The following is a 21,035-nucleotide window of genomic DNA, read 5'->3' as shown; positions in this document are numbered from 1 at the left end:
TTATTTCGTTTAACCCGCAAGAAAACAATAACGGCTACACAGCAGCCAGCAACTGTCCATGACTTTCATACCTGTCAACCCCTTATCATTCATTGCCCTTACTTTATTACAGATCAATTCAGACCGTATTGGTCATCCCCACGCACCTTATAATAGCTCAACGTCCATCCGTCAAAGAGTCCCACATTCAAGGGAGAAACACAAACAAATAGACACGACATTCGTTTTGTTGCCCGTGTCGAAACTGCTGTACGCCGCCGTATGTACCTGAATATACTCAATTTCCCTGTACAAGAATACGGGATAGTAAAACCGTGTGGGTTTGTTTGTTCGATCATTAAACTTGAGCGAGTGTACCACAAGGTTGATGACAAGGGATGTTCTAAACAGGAGGCTATGTTTCGCATGTGCATATTGAATGAGTAACGCTTCTGTGCAACCACGGGTTCGCGGAGTTTTAATTAAACTTTAAATAATATATCGATAAGGATGTATAAAACAATGCTGTATACATACAGTGTTTTAAAAAAAAAAACGATTGCAATCAACACCAGGATATGCTTACAGGTTTTTTTCTTCTGGGAATAAGTGAACAGGACTTGGTGAATAAGTGCAAACATACGGTGTGTTTTATGTGTAGAATTCAAGTGATTTGGCCTGTTTATAAGTAAAGAAAAAAAAGACAATTGATAAATGCTCATTATGTAGACAAATCCAGCCGCAATCTATGAGTTTTTGCTACGACCAAATCACTGATTGCCCTCCCAATTTCTGATCTCAAGCTATTTAAAATACATCGCTGTCAACCCATACGGTTTATACCTCGTATTCTTGTACAGGGACATTGGGTTTCCAGGTCCATATGGCATACAGCCGTTTCAATACGAACATTTTTGTGTCTGTTTGTGTTTCTCCCTTGTGATGGGACTTTGTAGGATGAACGTTGAGATTTTTAAGGGGCACAGGGTGACCAGTACGTTCTGACTTGGTCTGTAATAAGGCAGGGCACTGATAATGGGTTGACAGGTATGCAAAAATGTGTGTGTAATGTCAAATATGTCCATTGTCTTTCGGCTATTCTGGTTCTTCCCACATTCCAAACATTCGTGGACTTCGCCAAAGGAGCACAATGCGGTCAGAGACCCTCTTGGATAAACGAGTCTTGGGACTCAATGCTGATTTCCCGGATAAATTGTTCGAAAACGAATCGATTTCTTTATTATTTATTAAATGCAGCTTACCAACAACACTCACGTCGTTAAAGTCCCGCGGTACACGGCGTACTGTACTGTGCACACACACACATTCGAGTTCAGCAGGGCACAAACCAGCTGCCTTTAATGAGCTGTTACTGCTCCTCGACGCGACCCCCTTTTCCCGCGGCTCATTCATTCACTCACCCATTAAAGCCCTAACGTGTGTGTGTGTTACCGTCCTCCGCACACGTGTGTAACACGGCACTGTACAGCGTGGTGGTGTCGACCATCCATACCATTTATAATCCACAACTTGGGAGGGTGGTTATTGTAGCGTACGCGCAGTGTGCGCAAATTAGGCTCTCTCTTCCGTCGTTTGTCAACTATTGATTCATTGCATCTCCGTTTCGAGTCTCGCGTGCAGTATTGTTGCGGTAGCGCGATGATAACGATGCCCACTGTCGTTTACGCAACAGGGCAATTATTTGCCGAGTCAAAATTACGGTACCGGCATTTCAGAAGGGGGTGGGTGGGGGGGTTCTCCTCTCTGCACCGGTGAGATGTCAGACGACGTTGCATTGCAGTGCGCACGTGGTTGAGTTCACGCTATGTGTGGAAGGGAAACCCACCGGGAAATATATGTGACTGGATGTTTTGTTTTTGTTGTTGTTGTTGCACAGTTGATCCAATAATTTTAATCTTGCTGCAGTGCTCACATCTATCTTCTCGTCACGTCGAAACACCGTGTGGTGTTTGTTGCGTGTCGGCTGTTCAGTCATTGCAGTTACTGTGGTGTATAGTGAATGCACTTAGATGTGGCACGTTATCTCGCGGTAGAGTGGTGTTTGCTTGTTTATTACGGCTCAAGAGGGGGGGGGGGGGGGAAATCAATTCCTCTGTACGCTTCGACTCAAAACGCGCATTTCATTATTGTCATGTTGTCACATCAGCGGCCTCTACGTACGTCAGCGCATTTGACGGAACCACATCGGACTAAATGGCATATTTTAAAATTGTAATTGAAATATATGGTCAAACACAGTGACCTTTATTGAAAAAAACACACTGGCCTTTAATTGCAAATTATATGCACACATATACACTAGACACACTTTACATGTATATTCTTCATGAGAGCATGACATTGTTTGAAGAGCATATCAGATCGCCGCTTTGGCCCATTGCCAACGCGAGTTCACAATACATGTGTAAGCTTCTGTTTATGGCCAATGCTTAAAGGTTCACGTGACGTTTTTGTTTAAAGCAAATTTGTATCTTAACCGAGATGTTATACCTTTATGATGACCTTCAGTAAAACATAATTTGGTCAATGCATGTTACCGCTGGCATCTGTTTGTGTTTCTGTTGCTGCATTTCACGTTTTTTTTTTTCTAGAGACTTACATGTGATGTACCGTATTTTTGTTAGGAAACATTATTAAACCATAGCCATGGTCTCTTGCCATCCGAGGGTTACAATACCCCCCACTGAGATACTATAGTGCTATAGGTACATTTGGTTTATTTGTTTTATTCTGTTTTGTTTTCTTTGACAGATTCTGATAATTCATCATGGGGCTCGGCTAAGGTAAATAAGGAAAGCTAGGTGGAACACCGTTCTATATCTACTGTCTAGTTTTATTATTTTCTTTATTTGTAAACGGGTGATGTCGCAGATAGAACATGAACGACCATCTCGATCTCGGGAAAAGGCATCTCCTTCTGTAGCCTCGGCTACACCATCATCATCATTAGCATTGACATCACCACCAAATTTGGCATCATCACTGTCACCCCCAACATCGTCAGCATCATCACCATCGTCATTAGTGACGGCAATAGTAGCAGCAGCAGCATCGTCAGCTGCAGCTGAGCCATCTCCTTACACAGCGTCATCATCATCATTGGCATCACCACGAATTTTAGCAATATTACCATCACCACCACCAACATCAGCAGCAGCAGCATCATCATTGGAGACAGCAGGGTCATTAGCATTCACAGCCTCAGAGGCTGAGCGCAGACATGAAGAGGCGAGTGTAGCGGAGCCTCTGAGGAGGTCTCGCAGCACCGCCCGTGCCGGCATGCCGAAGCGCTGCGCCTCTCTCTCCTCGTCTGAGACGACGGCGGTGCCACAGGGCGTCCCCGTCCCTGAGAGACGCGCCTGCGGAACGCGGCGCTCGCTCGACTCGACGTTGCGCAGGCCAGCCGCCTGGCCCTCCGCAGACCGGCCCTTCGCCAGACGCGAGGACCCTGTGTCGCTGTCACCGCCGGCGTTGCTGCCTTGGGCATGCCCGAAAGTGGGTCACGCGGCCCGGGGAGGGGCAAGGCTAGCGAGTCCCGACGCACGCCGGGCTACGGGCCCCGATTCTGTCGGTGACGAAGGAGCGGGATCGGCCGCCGACGGTAATAGAGGGCGACTGAACGTTGATGACAATCGAGAGGTCGCGGACACTGGGGAGCAGGGATGTGCAGAAATTACAGGCGGGGACTGCAGCGATGTCAGAAACAACAACAGCGGGGGCAGCAATGGTAAGGCGAACAAGACCTGTGAACGACAAGCTGATGAGGTGCAAGAGGAGGAGGAGGAGGAGAGCGGGGGCGTTTGTGCGGTGCAGTCGCCCGAGCTGCACGGGGATGCGTGCGAGTCTGATCGCGAGCCCGGGGTGCCCAGCCCGGTGTTCGTCCGCCGGCAGCAGCTGCAGGAGCAGCAGCAGCAGCAGCAATCGCAGTCGTCCGCTCGAAGGCGTTCCTCAAGCGTCGAGGCGGCCCTGGCGGATGCTGCGGCGGCCACGGCGAAGCGCGAGAAGGAGGAAGAGGAGGCGGAGATGAAGGCCATCGACACGTCGACTGACGGCCGCTTCCTCAAGTTTGACATCGAGCTGGGGCGTGGCTCCTTTAAGACGGTGTACAAGGGGCTGGACACGGAGACCTGGGTCGAGGTGGCCTGGTGCGAACTGCAGGTGAGGGCGTGCGAGGGTGGTGGCGCGGGTAGAGATGGGCTCGAGTCTGTTGATGTTTTCTGATGGTAATTCTAATTTAGTATATTTGGCATTTGTGCCATTAAGGTAGTATAAGGCTTTCGCGAATTGACTAATTCACAAATGATTATAGTCTGGCTGTAGAAGGGAGATATAGTTACGTGAATTTACCCACATAGCAACGAGATCGAGAGTGGTTGTAGGCCTTGTGAAATTAATAATATAGGCCACCTAAAATGCACTAAATATATAGTGAGTAACTATCATTGACTTATTTGTGAAGGTGACCAGTTGGCTGGTAAGTTTAAGGTGAGATGGTGTTAGGCCTCCACCACCTGACATGGTTGTAATGTTTACAAAGATAATGTTATATATGCAATGTAATCATCACATTCTCACCACCAAAGGTCACCCGGTGGCTAAATACTCAATCACTTAATTCGGCATCAGTATATGACGTTTCGCTCAAGCTGCTTTGCGCTTCATCAGCTAAACCACCAATGTTGAGCCTTATTGACCAGAATTAAATCAATTCATTGGCACATGTAAATATCTTTGTAAACATGACATTCTTGTTGGATGCTGGAGGGTTAATGACGATAATTTTGGTATAAGACTACTCGTTGTCTAGCCCTGAAAACAAACGTGGATCAGGTATTTTTATGTTATTTCCTGAAGTGCGTGGATTTTTTCTGGGGCGCTGCAGTTTCTTCCTTATGGAAATTACTAATGAACCCAGGGGGGACCAACATTTCAACCGTACTACGAAAAGGTCTTGAGGTTCACTGTGGTTTTCCTCGAGTCATTCATTGCGGTTTGCTACACCGTGCTGTTAAATTGGTGTGCTGCTGTTAGCAGCTGCAAAGTCCATTATCCATTGTGTGCACTCAGCGTGCATGTTTTATATTTACAGCATACAGTACACTGAATCTCTGAGAAAGTGTTGCTGCTTACTGCTTATAAAAAGAAAAAATTCTGTCATTTGAAGTTGAATTAGGACAATTCATTCTGAAGTATTTGCTCTGCAAGTTTAGCTTAGCAGGGAACTCAGTGTATTCCTATGTATGCATGTGTGGATAAAGTGGCACAGTGAGGGCTACACACACACACACATTGTGTTTGGTGTGTGTCCGCTGAGTTCAACTTTGTGAAGAGTGTTGTGGTTATTTTAAAAGCAGGTTACAATTAAACTGCGGTGATTGATGGGCCCTTCAAAATAAGCAGCACTTGCAGGAGTGTTACAGGAACGGATCGTTTTGCTGCTTTTGTGCCACCCTCTCCGCTGTCCAGACGTTGCGGCAATAAGCTGTCAGTCAGACTTGGAAAAACCATGCATACTTAATGATGAAAACACTAAACGCTCTACCTGACCACTGGGGTATTATGCAAGAATGAGCAGTACCTTGCCCATTTCTGAATATGTCGTAGGTATGTTTTGAGCAAAAACGTTCCATCGTCACATTTAAAAATATTAAATAATATATTTTGCCACTTAAATGTCCCAGCTCCCGTAAGGATGACATGAAGGAGGTGCCAACAAATTACGTGTGTTTGCAGGAATTCACTGTCGCACTGCCCTGCACAAAACAAAATGAAGTGCATTGGCTATACTGCGGATTATGACTTTAGTGTGACGACTGTAATATGTGAAGTGTGAGGTCATGCTTTAAATCTTCTTTACACAGAGCAGGATGCGATTGATTGAAGTTATCGGTCTAGTGCGTAGTAAATTATGTTGGCGTGTATTGACATTTACAAACAGATATGACATCAGCTGGCATCGGGCTCCAATTATAATTTAGACAGGGTCCTGTCTTTGTGATATGGTTCCTTGAGAGGGGACATGATAACGTGAGCGATTATTTAAACACATTCCTGCGGAGGGAGCTGGTAGGAATGTTGGCTTGCTCGGTCAATGGCCAGGGTCAACGGCGGCGTGGTGTATTCCGCAAATATGCCCGACTGTGAGGGCGGGCACAAGCCGGCGTGAGTAGGTTAAACGTTGAGTTTTATAAGGGCACCACGGGGTGACCAGCCCCTCCCCACCCAGCCCCACCCCTCCCACCCCCCACCCAGCCCCACCCTCCCCACCCTCCCCAGCCCCTCCCCACCCTCCCCACCCTCCCCAGCCCCTCCCCACCCTCCCCTCCCTCCCCACCCAGCCCCTCCCCACCCTCCCCTCTCCACCCAGCCCCACTCCTCTCATTTTATCCGGGTGTCCGGATACACGTGGACAGACATCCACAGACATACACAATTAATCCCCTGCCTCCTGTGATAATTAATCCCGGTTGGGCTTCCAGTCCACTACGTTTCCTACCAGTAATTCCCACTAGGAGCGCATTTGTTATATATCCGTCTGTCCGGATACACGAGGACAGACATCCACAGACATACACATTTAATCCCCTGCCTCCTGTGATAATCCCGGTTGGGCTTCCAGTCCACTACGTTTTCTTACCAGTAATGCCCACTAGGAGCGTATTTGTTATATATCCGGGTGTCTGGATACACGTGGACAGACATCCATAGACATACACAATTAATCCCCTGCCTCCTGTGAATTAATCCCGGTTGGGCTTCCCATCCACTACGTTTCCTTCCAGTAATATACCTTAAATAGTAGTATGCTTGTTTAGAATTTGTGCAATTCCCCAGTCCTATTAATATATGAACAGCTAAAGGATGCAGAGTTTTAAGTATTTTTTAAACTTAATATATGACGAGCCTTGTCCTTGTCAGTGGTGCTCTCGTTTAGCTCCCTGATAATTCAGAATTGTTGTGTTCATTTGCCCGCATATTGTCTGCGTTGTGGTTCGATATTTCTTTGCAATATAATGTATGCCTATGGAGTGTTCATTGTAAGTGCTCTTTCTGAAAGCTTGTTTTTTTATGAAGAGAGCTTCATGTTTTTTTAAGGGGTTTTCTTTTTTATAACGTTACCAGCGGCTGTTTGCAGTTACACAAACCAGTGTTTAAACAAGCAACACAAATGTGATCTTTACCACCATCTCCAGCCACATATCCTCCACATCGATCAAAGAGACGTTCTTTAAAAGTCCAACAGATGACAATTGTTGGTAAGCAATTTTCTCATTTGCTCTTTCAGACAGACAACCAGCGACTCGGGTTAAAATTACGGGCATGAGTATACAACAGTGTATTTACGCCACCCATTTTTTTCATATTGTTGTTCGTTAAGCATATTTTTTTGTTTGCCATTAGAAAGCTTTACTTATTTTAGAATATTATGCCGTGTGCGTCTATACTTATCTTGGGGTCAATGGGAACAATAAAAAAAATCTGCACATTTCTTTTTTTTATCAGGATTTCGGATTGAAACCCAACCGGGTGGAGGCATTCAGAGATTCCACAAAAGGCAGACAAAGCATACTTGAATGATTTATCGTGCGCTGACAATGCTATTGCCGGGTGCGTCTCCCTTGACAGAGTTTCAGGACCAGAGCCAGCAACAACACAAAAAATAATTCTCCTTCCCCCCCACCCCTTTTGCATGCGCCTCCAAAAACAGATCCCCCGTATAGTTTAAACAGACTGTTGGGGCAGAGGTGCTCGCCTCTAGCGAGCACCTATGAAGGGCGGCATGGCACACGAGGGGGCGGGTGGCCAGCATCACGCCCCGACTGACTGCCTTTGTCTCCCTAGTGGCGATGTTTACACAGCGCACTAGGTATTCATTTGAGGCAGAGTCGACCTAGGGGCGTCCCAGGACCGGTTCAGATAATCGTCACTGGCGTTGGCCGTGAGCGGGAATCAAACTCCGGTTGCCGGGTTCGTAGCGCAGCGCGCTAACCGCTACATCACCGCTCCCCCCACACACCCACACACGCTCCACCGTAACAAAAAAAAGTTCGCAGCTGTAGTTTTCATTCAGAGGGCTTAATTTAGTGATGCTAATGCAATTCTCCTTCAAGGCTTTCAATTACAAGTTCAACCGGGTTCAGGGCTGGCTGCGGTTCAGACGCTTAATTATACGTTTTGATTGATTAGTGCGATTGCAATTATGCTGGAGCACTGTAGATCTCTTTTCCAGTTTTGCTGTAGCTCAATGTCACGTTCTTTCAGTTCAGCTTCAACACACGCTATTGGTTGAATGACTTATAAAAGGTCTGCTGGCAACAGAGGCTTGTCTCTGTGATCCTTCATCTGGTTAAATAATGGGAACTACTACTACTGTTACTGCTGTAGGAGGGCCATTTTTGTAGCACATTTTTTTTCTTTGTATGCCAGCCATGGCATGGAAAAGGACGTGGATTAGAATTACATTGTGGTTGGTGCACCTGGATTTAATCTCAAACGGGTATTAATGCAGATGTACGTGGACTGGAATTGTTTTGCTTTCTCATTTATATTTCCAAAAATGCATTATTTGTTGTATAACAAATGAACCTTATGGCGGGACCCCGGGGGTCCCATAAGCCCACGGCTCTCGCATAAACTGCGTTGCGACGTAATTTTATGTCTGTTGAAGGCGAACGATGCGGCAATCTATTCCTCTCGACGAGCTCCACACGATGCGCTTATCAAAGTTTCAAAGTTTTGTTTCTTCTGCGCATTCGTCCTCGCTGCTGCGCTTGGACGACACGACAACAGAACGATCCGCGCCAGGTGGGTCACGGCGTTTATGTGTGCGGTGGGAAGGAGTCGCCAAAAATAAATAAACTTAATTACCATTTTGACTTCCGTTTAGTCGGGACCGCGGGGTCCCGCCATAAGGTTCAAATGGCAATATTTTTTTTATACTTTAATTTTAAGTTCCGAAGTTATGTTATTTTGTCCATTGGAGCCAAAAGATATGAATACCCAACCGAACAAACATTGTAATACGAATTACTAAATTGGGTGAATTTGTTATGTATCTATTGTTGTCATGATTGCTAAGCAATGAAAACAGATCGTTTTGTCAAATTAGTGCATTCGTCCAATCGTGCAATGGAGCAAATGGGTGGAAAATAATCCATTGTTGCGCTAAACTTCTGTGCTCTCTCACTCTATGCTCCCTGCCTTTACGAACACACACTGACAATCACAGTGAAGTATAGTCAATCCACACGGTGTGGGGAGGCTTTCATTCAGCAGTACATTGACAAAGGGCTGTACAAAGGGCTATCATGCAATTAGACAAGTTTCATCTTACTTTCCTGGAGAAATCTGGTTAGTCATACCATTGGCATAAACATATCCCATGAAGATACTTTATTGTTTCACCCCATGTTACATATCTGGATATCAGTTGTGCTATGGCTGCCGATGGACCAGATGGAGATTCCCTATCGTCATTTGAGGAACCTCAGCGGTGTGTGGTATAAAAGCAAACCTGCTGGAGTGTGTGGGGTCATTGGTGAATTGTTGGGGCTTGTATGCAGTGGTGTGTGTGTGGTCCCCGAGTCTGTTTCCATTCCAAGTGACTGGAGATATAATGTTACGTTTCTTCTCTATAAAGGAAAGAAGACCAACTTGACTTTTAAACAGCTATTCTAGTGTTTATCTGATTTGCATACCATGCACATTTTTTTTAGTAATTTCTTATGTAATAATCATCATCCACTGCTGGATGAAGGCTTCCCCAAGCAGTTTCTATTGCTCGCAATCTTGAAATGTAATAATCCACCTAGCATCTGCAATTGAACAAACTTCATCGCTCAGTCTACTTGCAGGACGTCCTCTCTGACATGTTCTATTCCTTGGCTGCCATTCCATCATTGGTCTCGACCAGCAGCCATCATCATCATCATCCCTTCGAACGACGTGCACCGTCATTAAGAATCTAAATTATTTGTCCAGGAAACCAAATTTGGGCACCAAGAGGCTTTCAGAATTGCCCTACATTGGATGTTTCACTAATTGCATTAATCATATTGTGTGTGTGAGGAAACCAAAGTATCTGTAAAAGACAAGATCTTATAAGAGCATACCACTTAAAGGTCCACACATAGGTTTTGTGATCCATTTGGTCGACTGCCACGGTCTTGGGATGTTATTTTCCTTGCCCGGTATGCAGGAGGTTGGGGGTTCGATCGAGACCCTGACCCCTATACTCTTTGGTTCTATTCGGTAAAGTCACGTAGGTAAAAAATAAAACAACAAAAATCACGACGTTTCGGCCACAACACAAGTGGCCTTCATCAGGTGAAGGGACCAGACTGTCTCAAGGACAGCGCTGGAGTGAACACAGCCAAGCTCAGACCACGACCTTTAAGCTGTGTGAGAGGAATTAAGGTGCCTTGACAAAGGAATTAGCATAAAAATTAGCATTTAATTGGCGGACTTAAATGCTAATTTTAATGCTAATTCCTTTGTCAAGGCACCTTAACTCCTCTCACACAGCTTAAAGGTCGCGGTCTGAGCTTGGCTGTGTTCACTCCAGCGCTGTCCTCGAGACAGTCTGGTCCCTTCACCTAATGAAGGCCACTTGTGTTGTGGCCGAAACGTCGTGATTTTTGTTGTTTTATTTTTTTACCTACGTGACTTTACCGAATAGAACCAAAGAGTATGAACCCTGACGCCTGTATATTTGGAGTTTGCACGTTCTCCCCATGGTCACGTGGATTTCTTTTTCTGGGTCCTCTGGTTTTTTCCCTCCACATTTAAAAACATCTATGCTTTCCACAAATACTTGCCTAGAGCTTTGCATATATGTGTGCTAAAGCTCGTACTTGTCTTTGTAGCATGTACTCGGAAGTCCCAGTGGAGGCTGCTTGCAGCCAATGTTCATCTTATATTTTATTGACTAAAATATTTGACCTAGTTAATCCCTTGCCAAAATGGAACGTCTCGGTTGGAAAGGGTGCCTAGGGTAGCTGAAGACGGTGTTTCAACCTACGCATAGTAATACGCTGTGGGAGGACCTACGAATTCGTTGATCCCTGCTAAGATTGTTGGTTTGAGGCCTGCTCGCGCTGCGGGACCAAAAGCACTGTTAAATGGAGTTATGCCACTGGCTTCAAAGTAAATTGTGAGGTATGGGCGTGCTCACCACTGTGCCTCTTGAGTTCTCGATTAAACATTGCGTCTGATTATTTAAATGTGCGTATTATCAGTTGTGTTTTATTATTTGTATGAATAGTGGATCATGGTCTTTGACGTTATATGTTGGCAAAGTCTGAATCACGAATGTTGCCTGCTGATGATGACATCACATTTGTTGACATTGATCTTTACTTGTTGTCTGTCAGTCTTCTGGAGTTGAAGCCACTCGGATTACAGGTGTCTTAGAATAGAATACAATTAAAGTTCTATACATGTTTTCCGTTAATCTTTGGATAGTGTATGTGGCGAGAAAGTAATGGTCTAGGCTAGATCGAATCACCTTCTGAGTGTTGTGTAGATGAATGGACGTCGGAATTGCCCAGGTAATTGGGACTTACCTTTTGATCAGATGGATATGCTCAACCGAGTCTTTAATGCTGCTGCTATTTGAGCAGGAGAACAAGGGTGCAGACATATCTTTTTAAGTGTATTGTGCTACCTGTCATATGCCCCAACAGTCTGCATGTTTGTCTCTGCCTCTCTGTGTATCCATATATATTTCTGACTCCGCATCTCATTGAGTTTATTTGTGTGTCTCGCGATCAAGTTCAGTGCCGCCGGTGCAATTGCTTTGATGATAGCACATTTTTTCAAATGAAAAAAGCGGATATTCGCAGTAATTTTCCGCACGACTCCTTATCTGCTTTAAACTCCAATGTTAGGAGGCCCCTTCACTCGGCACTATAGGCAAAATCGTGAATAATTGTAGATCATGGGAAGAAATAGTACCGTGGATAATAGGAGTTTCCTTGGACCCGACTCCTTTTTTTCCTTTTAGCCTCGCACCTCCGACGAGCACGGTTAGCTCCGTGCGTTGCGAAAGAAGTTCATGCGTACAGCTGCTGCGGACAATATGAGTCGCGGGTAATAGTGCGGCGCGGATAAGAGGAGTTTTTTCTCTACTGAAAGATATTTCGCCACAAAGGTTTTTACTCGTGCCAGAATCTCCCTTTGCCGTGCACTGTATATGCTTCACTGCATTGTACAGAAGCAAAAATTTGCCCCCATTCAAAGTTCATCACAAGTAGGAGTCCACCGGGGTCAGCTTAGCTGTGCAATGGTTAGCATTCCATTGTGGCTTTACACAGACAGGGTCATTCGTCGCTTCTGGTGAACGGCGCTTGAAGCAATAACAACCCCAGTTGACTGGCCACGGTCGCGTAGTCGGCTGTGTCTGTAATTTTCCAAAGCATGCAAAAGCGCAAGGAAATCACCATTTGATCATTAATTTAATATGTACTGGCTGGCCAACTCATTGTCTATCCCCAAGCGCTGTGTTGCCTTTTGGAAATTTGTTCCAGAGAGATGCCATCATCTCAGTACAGGCCAACTTAATCCAGTTAGGCGTTCAAGAAAAGAAAATGTAATAGATGTAGATAATATCCCAATTTTGGCTTTGGAAGATGAGCACAATGGTGGGCTCTTGTGGGTAGTAATTATGGATTATCATCAACTATGGTGAAATCACTGCTCGATCAAGGCTCCACCAAGCCACCGCCGCCTCCCCACAATCTCATGGATGATAATTATACGCCTACAAAAATTATAACGTCTGATTTGACATTGTGGCTGGAGCACATTTAAATTGACAGAGGTTTGATTAACTTTAGTAATGGTTGACCTACGGGAAAATGTTGCTCTGGGCAGCTCCTCATTGCACTGTAATAATAAAACTAATAGTACAGTTAATAAGGAAAGATTAGTGCCTCTAACCCGAAATCAGCTTATGGCATGCTTCTCCATGCCTCTGATTGTTGATTGGTATGTTTTCAGGGGTTTGACCCAGAAATAACCGTTGTGGGGTTTTTATTTTATTTTGGTGCATGCGTCGCCGGCAAATGCATAGCGGCTGAGCAGTTGTCCAGTTGCCATTGGGGAATTTTCTGGTGTAAGACGGCATTGACATGTCCCAGACTATACTGGATGACCTTCAAGGTAAAGTCTGTGTAACTTATTGGCGAGAAGAGACAGCAGGCACGTTTTACGGCTTGTCAACATTATTTTTGCAGTACACGCAGCCACAAAAAGTAGAAGCAATGGATTCCCGGCCGATCTTGGTTTGGCTTTAAGTCACTGTGAACGATGCCTCGTTAGTTTTGCAACATTTGCGCTATCCACCAAGGTAGATGTGTCAATGCGTTTACAAATGGTTGTAAATGTTTGTTTTAATCAATGCCTCTTATGGTTATTAAGAGGACTGAATGGATGCTATAGTGAATGTGTGCATTAAGGAAGATACCGTTCATCTGTTATGCTATTATATTCGGAATAAGTACAGTGAGGGGAAAAAGTATTTGATTCCCTGCTGATTTTGTAAGTTTGCCCACTGACAAAGAAATGATCAGTCTATAATTTAATGGTAGGTTTATTTGAACAGTGAGAGACAGAATAACAACAACAAAATCCAGAAAAACACATGTCAAAAATGTTATAAATTGATTTGCATTTTAATGAGGGAAATAAGTATTTGACCCCTCTGCAAAACATGACGTAGTACTTGGTGGCAAAACCCTTGTTGGCAATCACAGAGGTCAGACGTTTCTTGTAGTTGGCCACCAGGTTTGCACATATCTCAGGAAGGATATTGTTCCACTCCTCTTTGCAGATCTTCTCCAAGTCATTAAGGTTTTGAGGCTGACGTTTGGCAACTCGAACCTTCAGCTCCCTCCACAGATTTTCTAAGGGATTAAGGTCTGGAGACTGGCTAGGCCACTCCAGGACCTTAATGTGCTTCTTCTTGAGCCACTCCTTTGTTGCCTTGGCCGTGTGTTTTGGGTCATTGTCATGCTGGAATACCCATCCACGACCCATTTCAATGCCCTGGCTGAGGGAAGGAGGTTCTCACCCAGGATTTGACGATACATGGCCCCATCCATCGTCCCTTTGATGCAGTGAAGTTGTCCTGTCCCCTTAGCAGAAAAACACCCCCAAAGCATAATGTTTCCACCTCCATGTTTGACGGTGGGGATGGTGTTCTAGGGGTCATAGGCAGCATTCCTCCTCCTCAAAACACGGCGAGTTGAGTTGATGCCACAGAGCTTCATTTTGGTCTCATCTGACCACAACACTTTCACCCAGTTGTCCTCTGAATCATTCAGATGTTCATTGGCAAACTTCAGACGGGCATGTATGTGCTTTCTTGAGCAGGGCACCTTGCGGGCGCTGCAGGATTTCAGTCATTCACGGCATTGTGTGTTACCAATTGTTTTACACGGGAGGATCATTGACAAGATCCTCCCGTGTAGTTCTGGGCTGATTCCTCACCGTTCTCGTGATCATTGCAACTCCACGAGGTGAGATCTTGCATGGAGCCCCAGCCCGAGGGAGATTGAGAGTTATTTTGTGTTTCTTCCATTTGCGAATAATCGCACCAACTGTTGTCACCTTCTCACCAAGCTGCTTGGCAATGGTCTTGTAGCCCATTCCAGCCTTGTGTAGGTCTACAATCTTGTCCCTGACATCCTTGGAGAGCTCTTTGGTCTTGGCCATGGTGGAGAGTTTGGAATCTGATTGATTGATTGCTTCTGTGAACAGGTGTCTTTTATACAGGTAACAAGCTGAGATTAGGAGCACTCCCTTTAAGAGTATGCTCCTAATCTCAGCTCGTTACCTGTATTAAAGACAGCTGGGAGCCAGAAATCTTTCTGATTGAGAGGGAATCAAATACTTATTTCCCTCATTAAAATGCAAATCAATTTATAACATTTTTGACATGCGTTTTTCTGGATTTTGTTGTTGTTATTCTGTCTCTCACTGTTCAAATGAACCTACCATTAAAATTATAGACTGATCATTTCTTTGTCAGTGGGCAAACGTACAAAATCAGCAGGGGATCAAATACTTTTTTCCTTCACTGTATTGGTCGAAGTGATATAATTGGATGCTTTTTGTTTCTGGTGAAAACAAATTGAAGCTATTGTCAAAAACTAAGAGTGACTTTAATCGTCATAATTAGCATAGTATAATGTTTTTTTACTAATCCGTAGCTTCGTGGATTTCATTAAACATAGAGTTGCTATAATGTGATTATGAAACCCTGCCCAAATGGCATTTAGTAAAATGGGTGTCCATATGGCATACAATCCTCTAATGCAATAACAGACTGGGCGAGGTGGAATTGTGGTTAATGCGCTTGCCACTGAGTTAATATTCCACCTAGTTCAAATGCAACATTCATCATTGTTTATTGTTTTTATTTATTTAAGCCATGTGCTCCTTTGAAAAGAGACCAGTGGTCTCAATGGGCTCTTAATACCTAAAGAACGATCAGCCCTTTGTAAGTTCTGTGCTGAATAAAAGCCTTCATTGAGCGCTGTTTGACATACTTCACCACACTGGTCATAGCTGGGAATTCAATTTGGATTTAGGTCACCAAATTCATAACGCAGTCAACTGGGTTCAGAACCACTTTTCCCCACCACTCCACCAAATGTTGGGTGAGCATGTACTGCAGTGTATATATACATTTCATCTTTACTATCTAATATCTATAATGTAATAATTTGTTTGTGGAACATCGTTAAATACTCGCACTCTGTAATAATTTCTGTGGACTCGAGAAAATGTCACGTTATATTTGTAATGTTTATAAAACCATCGTTTGTATTTTTGAAGCCTTTGCATTTACCCCATTCTCACTTTGACTGCTCTTGCTTTGCATCAGTAGAATATACCGAGCACAAAGTTTCAGGAGGGCAATGCTTGTTTTACAAATGATAGTTCAATGCACTGCGGTATTTGAGCAGTATCAAGTAGATGCCCTGTGAATGAGACACTCTAATGCTTACGAATTGGCGACTCCTTCTACTAAGGCATACTTGCTTACTGTAATGATCATATGTGTTCAACTGGGGAGGATTATATAAAGGTATTTTATATAGCCCTCGGTTGCTAAGTTATTGCTGCAAGGACATGGATGTAGGTTCACTATGTGGTGCGCTTGCACAGTTTGCCAGTGTGGCATTGACCCAGGAAATGCAAAACAGGCGCATAATTGTGTAACTTTGGTTAAATATTTGGTAGCCATTGTGTGAGCTGTGTATTTTCACAGGCAATCTATTAGTCAACCGCAGATTAACAAAGGGATGGCTGTACTTGGAAATGAAAACATCTCACCATGCACAGGCAGACTCACAGTTTAAGTTTATCATCTGGTGACTGATGGGAGGGAAAAAAAGATCATAGGAACTGGGCAGCCAGGCTTTTTCAGGACATTGGCTCGTAATATTAATACTATTTATCATTCGAATGTTATTTTGAATGTGCCGGTCTGGGGAAATATTTTTCGTGTGTGGTGCTTTGTGTACTTCCCACATGGCTGGATTTTTTAATTCTTATAACCAAACCACAGGTTTTGTTTCATACTGTAATTTAAGAACGTGCGTGAGTAGCATACAATACAATTGAATAAATGGAGGTCTTACCCAGCAGTGGATTGATCATGGCTGATGACAATGAATATTGTTTTGTAACTGCATTGTTGCTTCTTTGCATGAAATGTGTATTCCAGCAGCATTGGTATTGCTGAAAGTGGGTAATAATGTCTGCTCACTCTGTGGCTTCGCACAGACAAATTGTGCCATTTGTGGCATTCAGTTCCGGTTAATGCGGCCCAATTTACTGTTAAAGAAAATGAAGGCGGCTCTGGCTTATTAACGTTATTTACCAATTTTCCGCCGGAGCTGCTGTGTAACGTGCTGTGTTGTCGACCGGGGGCGAACGACGGTGGCGGGCGGCGTGCAGGATAGGAAACTGAGCAAGCCTGAGAAACAACGCTTCAGAGAAGAGGCGGACATGCTGAAGGGCCTCCAACACCCGAGCATCGTGCGCTTCTACGACTCGTGGGAAAGCACCCTGAAGGGCAAGCACAGCATCGTGCTCGTCACGGAGCTCATGACGTCCGGCACACTGAAAACGTGAGCATTTGCGAGCACTCCGTGGGCCCTCTCGTGCAGTTTGTCACGTTCATTTGGAACATCACGGTGTCCAAAACCTGTCTCGTTGAAACATGCGTTTTGATTGTTTAGATTCTGGCAGAATTGCCTGATGAAGATGGTTGTAATTACCAGCGAAGCGAAATTGTAAATGTCATGGGTTTACTCTCCAACATACCTGTGAGCTGAATTAGTAACTAATTAGCACGTTTTGGTTACGTGACAAACCTTACTAATTGGCTGTGTCGGGTGGTTGTGGGTTAACGACACATTTATATTTTCGCGATCTAACCCAAAAAAACCTTTGTATGATTAATATTGGTCGCGAAAGCCTACGTGTTAAATTGTTTTAGATTATTTGGCTGCTATAAATTTCCACATGATAAACCACTACGTTGAGCTGTCATTTGTGGCCAGGTTGCTTTGGAAATATACGCTAATAGCTCAGTGGGCGTTACCTGGTAAAATAACATAGTTTAGTCTAAAAATGTTTATGGATTTGCTTATCGTTCCTATTGTGTTTTTGTATTGTTTGTTATTGGAACTTTTCGACTTACCCCGACTAGACATCTGTGAAAAAGAGCTTTACAGTTCATCGGATTCCTCCAGTATAAATAAAGATTCTGATTGTGATACTGTTTGTGATGCAAAGTATTATGCCATGCGGGTGTCTAGATTTAAATTGCGTTTACATTTTTGTTTGTCTTTTTTAAAGCGTCTTGTCTCTGTTGTCTATCTCGTCTGTGTGGCCTTTTGTGTTATTGATGCTTTGATTTTCCTACGTTTTTTGTTTAATTCCAAGACATCCTTTGCAGCTAAGACCATGTTTTATGTTGTATGATCAGGTTGTTTTCAACCCCCCCCCTGGTAAATAAAAGCTCACTAAGCATATTATAATGTCTGTACTCCCTGTTGCCCTCTGCACAGTCTGGAATTGTTTTGTCTCATTTTGTGTTGTTTCTCTTGTCTGCATTGCCTCATTTTTACTATTTGCCTGGTTTGTAATGTGGTGCTGTCCAACTCATCTTTACTGCGTTTCTTCTTTTCTCTTTGGATATTTTGTATCGTCTGTCCATCGTGTTTTTATTTTTTTCCATTTATGTTGTAACTCTTTTTTACAGTCTACTTTGTTTTGAGCACCTGGAAAAATAAAAACATTTGCATGGTGGGAAAAAATTTATACACACACGATTTGATGCATGGACTGATTTGAATCGGTGCACAAACTGTAATTCTATAATTTCCCTTTAGAGCAGTGGTTAGCACATCAAAGCTTGCAGTGATAAGGTTCCTAGCTTAGATCACAATTGGTGGTTTGTAAAATCACGACCACCTTGCACAAAGTTAGCAATGGTTTCTTTTGGTGGAACTGACCTCCGTCATAGGAATGTGGAATTTCCACCCCTGGGTCATGGCCATCGATGAAGAAGTACACTACCAGCCTATTCTTTATCTGAGGAGGGGGAGACACTTTAACCTAGGTTGATATTCTGTTTAACTATAGGCAGTATCTTACATTTGAGCTGTCAAATGTGAATACTGTAAGAGCTGCCCTCGTGTAACAACATTGAATACTTTTTAATCCTTAATAATGTTGAGTCTTTTCCCATTGAGTGACTTGGGAAACAAGATACCGCTGACTGTTGCAATTGACTTCTCTTGTACACACAAGTAGCAGTGTTTTCACAACATAAACAGCCTCCGTTGGCAAGCGCCGCAACCTACTGTGTACTAAACATTTCCGATCAATTGACACGGATATAAAGTACACTCAGATATGCCATGGTAGTCCAAACAATTAGGGTAATCAGATTAATGTTTGATTAGTTATACAACAATTGCCATTTCATATACTAAATCCAATAACTTGCATCAGTAAAGTCCATTTTGAAGAACGAAATTTATTTGGCTCTTGCATACCACTCTTATTTTAAAATTTAAACAAACACTTGGTATCAGTTTAACACGTAGGCTTTCGCGACCAATATTATTCATGATACAGGTTTTTGGGTTAGATCACGTTATTTATAAATGTGTCGTAACCCTCCACCACCCGACATGGCCAATCAGCAAAAAAGTTTCACGTTGACAAAAGACAAATAGTTCACTACTTTAGCCCACCTGAATGAGTTAAATGATGACGTCACCATGCTGCTCTATTTAAGACCGGGAGCAAGTGAGGGCTTTACCATTCTGGCGAATTGCCCGATGATTATGGATGTAATTACCAGCGAAACGTCGTACTCAAACTGTAAATGTTGTGGATTCACTCTTCAACACGCCAGTGGGCTAAAGTAGTGAACTATTTAAAATTTGTCTTTTATATTCTTTGTTCTTTCGGTAAAGTCACGTAGAAGGGAAACAAAATAATAAAAATATAAAAGAATACAATTCTCACGACGTTTCGACTGCAACACAAGCAGTCATCATCAGGTGTGAAAACCACAGCAAGAAAATTTGAAAAAAGTGGCGGGTTTTTTTAACGTTAGCACCACGGAGAGCGATATGACAGTTTGTTCAGATGGACGAGTCCATCTATGTTCGGAAAAGAGGAGGGGGGAGACGAAAATAACGGATGCGGTCTGAAAGCCACTGTAAGCGTGAACAATCAATTAAGACCCGAAATGGCTTATCAAATCCTTCCAATGATTGCCAAGCCAGAATCCATCTTCTCGGTTGAAATTGTCTGTTTGTATATGTGGATAGCCTCATGAACGAATCTCTCATGGTAGCCAGATGGCTTACAAAGAACCTCTGTCTTGGAAAAAGTCAATGTCATGTGAGCCTACTGAATTATAACAATGATCTGCCACGGCCGAGGTGTTAGTCCTACCGTGTTTTAGGTCTGCTTTGTGTTCACGAATGCGGTCCGAGACATGTCGTTTGGTTTCTCCAATGTAACTACTACCACAGAGGCAACTTAGTTTGTAGACGCCAGGGTACTGTATGTCCGGAATCACATATTTTACAGACGGAACCAGATCATGGATTTTATGTACTGCTGATTGGCCGTGTCGGGTGGTGGAGGGTTACGACACATTTATAAATAATGCGATCTAACCCAAAAACCTGTATTATGAAAAACACTTGGTATGTTTAAACACTGAATTCCCGGTGCCACTTTGTGTTTTGTCAAATTCAGTGGAAGGGGCTTTAGATGTGTACCAGACACCTCAGAATTGTAGACTTTCTACGAAGGGTTCAACGCACTGAAGGGAAATATGACTGCAGTGATCGCTCCCTTCCAGGCAACACCTTTACTGGACAACAATCGATTCTTCAGAATGTTTAAACGCGACAGATGTCTCAAATGCGGAGGTCGTAGCAGCGCATGATGAACATCAGCTAACTGTTGACATCGGTCTAACGAGTTTTGCTCTCCCCCTTTTCAGTTACCTGAAGCGTTTCAAGGTGATGAAGACGAAAGTTCTGCAGAGTTGGTGTCGTCAGATCCTAAAGGGCTTACACTTCCTGCACACGAGGACACCGCCCATTATTCACAGGGACCTCAAGTGTGACAACATCTTTATCACGGGTCCCACGGGCTCGGTAAAGATTGGAGACCTTGGGCTGGCCACACTAAAACGGGCATCGTTTGCCAAAAGCGTGATAGGTAAAAGCATTTATTTTACTCTTTCTTCTATGAAATTATATGTATTTTTGTCATCTTTCCACCAATTTTTGTGTTTGTGCCTCATCAGTGGCATGTCATGAGACAAAGAATCCCTTAAGAAATCTCACGGAACATTTCACTCAATCTTAAAAAAAAACCCTCCAAGGGGGTGCATTTTCCCACACTCTGCTATGAAATGGGTGTCTTTGTTACTTGACATTCGGAGGTTTCTTTACATTTTCAGAGTTGAAATAAGACAAACT

General features: G+C 43.7%; 1 protein-coding gene across 9 annotated transcripts in view; it reads left to right on the top strand.

Annotated features, from left to right (window-relative positions):
* LOC116951137 (uncharacterized) overlaps positions 1 to 21,035 on the top strand; it is an 85,280-nt gene that overhangs the window by 934 nt on the left and 63,311 nt on the right. For all 9 annotated transcript variants that reach the window (XM_076073522.1, XM_076073518.1, XM_076073516.1 and 6 more), the window contains exons 2-4: positions 2,752 to 4,158; positions 16,969 to 17,141; positions 20,552 to 20,772. In XM_076073522.1, the coding sequence (XP_075929637.1) occupies positions 2,863 to 4,158; positions 16,969 to 17,141; positions 20,552 to 20,772 (1,690 nt within the window). In that variant the 5' untranslated portion in view covers positions 2,752 to 2,862. The remainder of the gene's footprint in view (positions 1 to 2,751; positions 4,159 to 16,968; positions 17,142 to 20,551; positions 20,773 to 21,035) is intronic.

Source organism: Petromyzon marinus, chromosome 42 (assembly GCF_048934315.1).
Source record: "Petromyzon marinus isolate PM22_M1 ecotype Great Lakes invasive population chromosome 42, UKy_Petmar_22M1.pri1.0, whole genome shotgun sequence".
NCBI lineage: Eukaryota > Metazoa > Chordata > Hyperoartia > Petromyzontiformes > Petromyzontidae > Petromyzon > Petromyzon marinus.
Note: the sequence above shows the minus strand (reverse complement) of the source record. Positions and strands in the feature narration are given on the sequence as shown.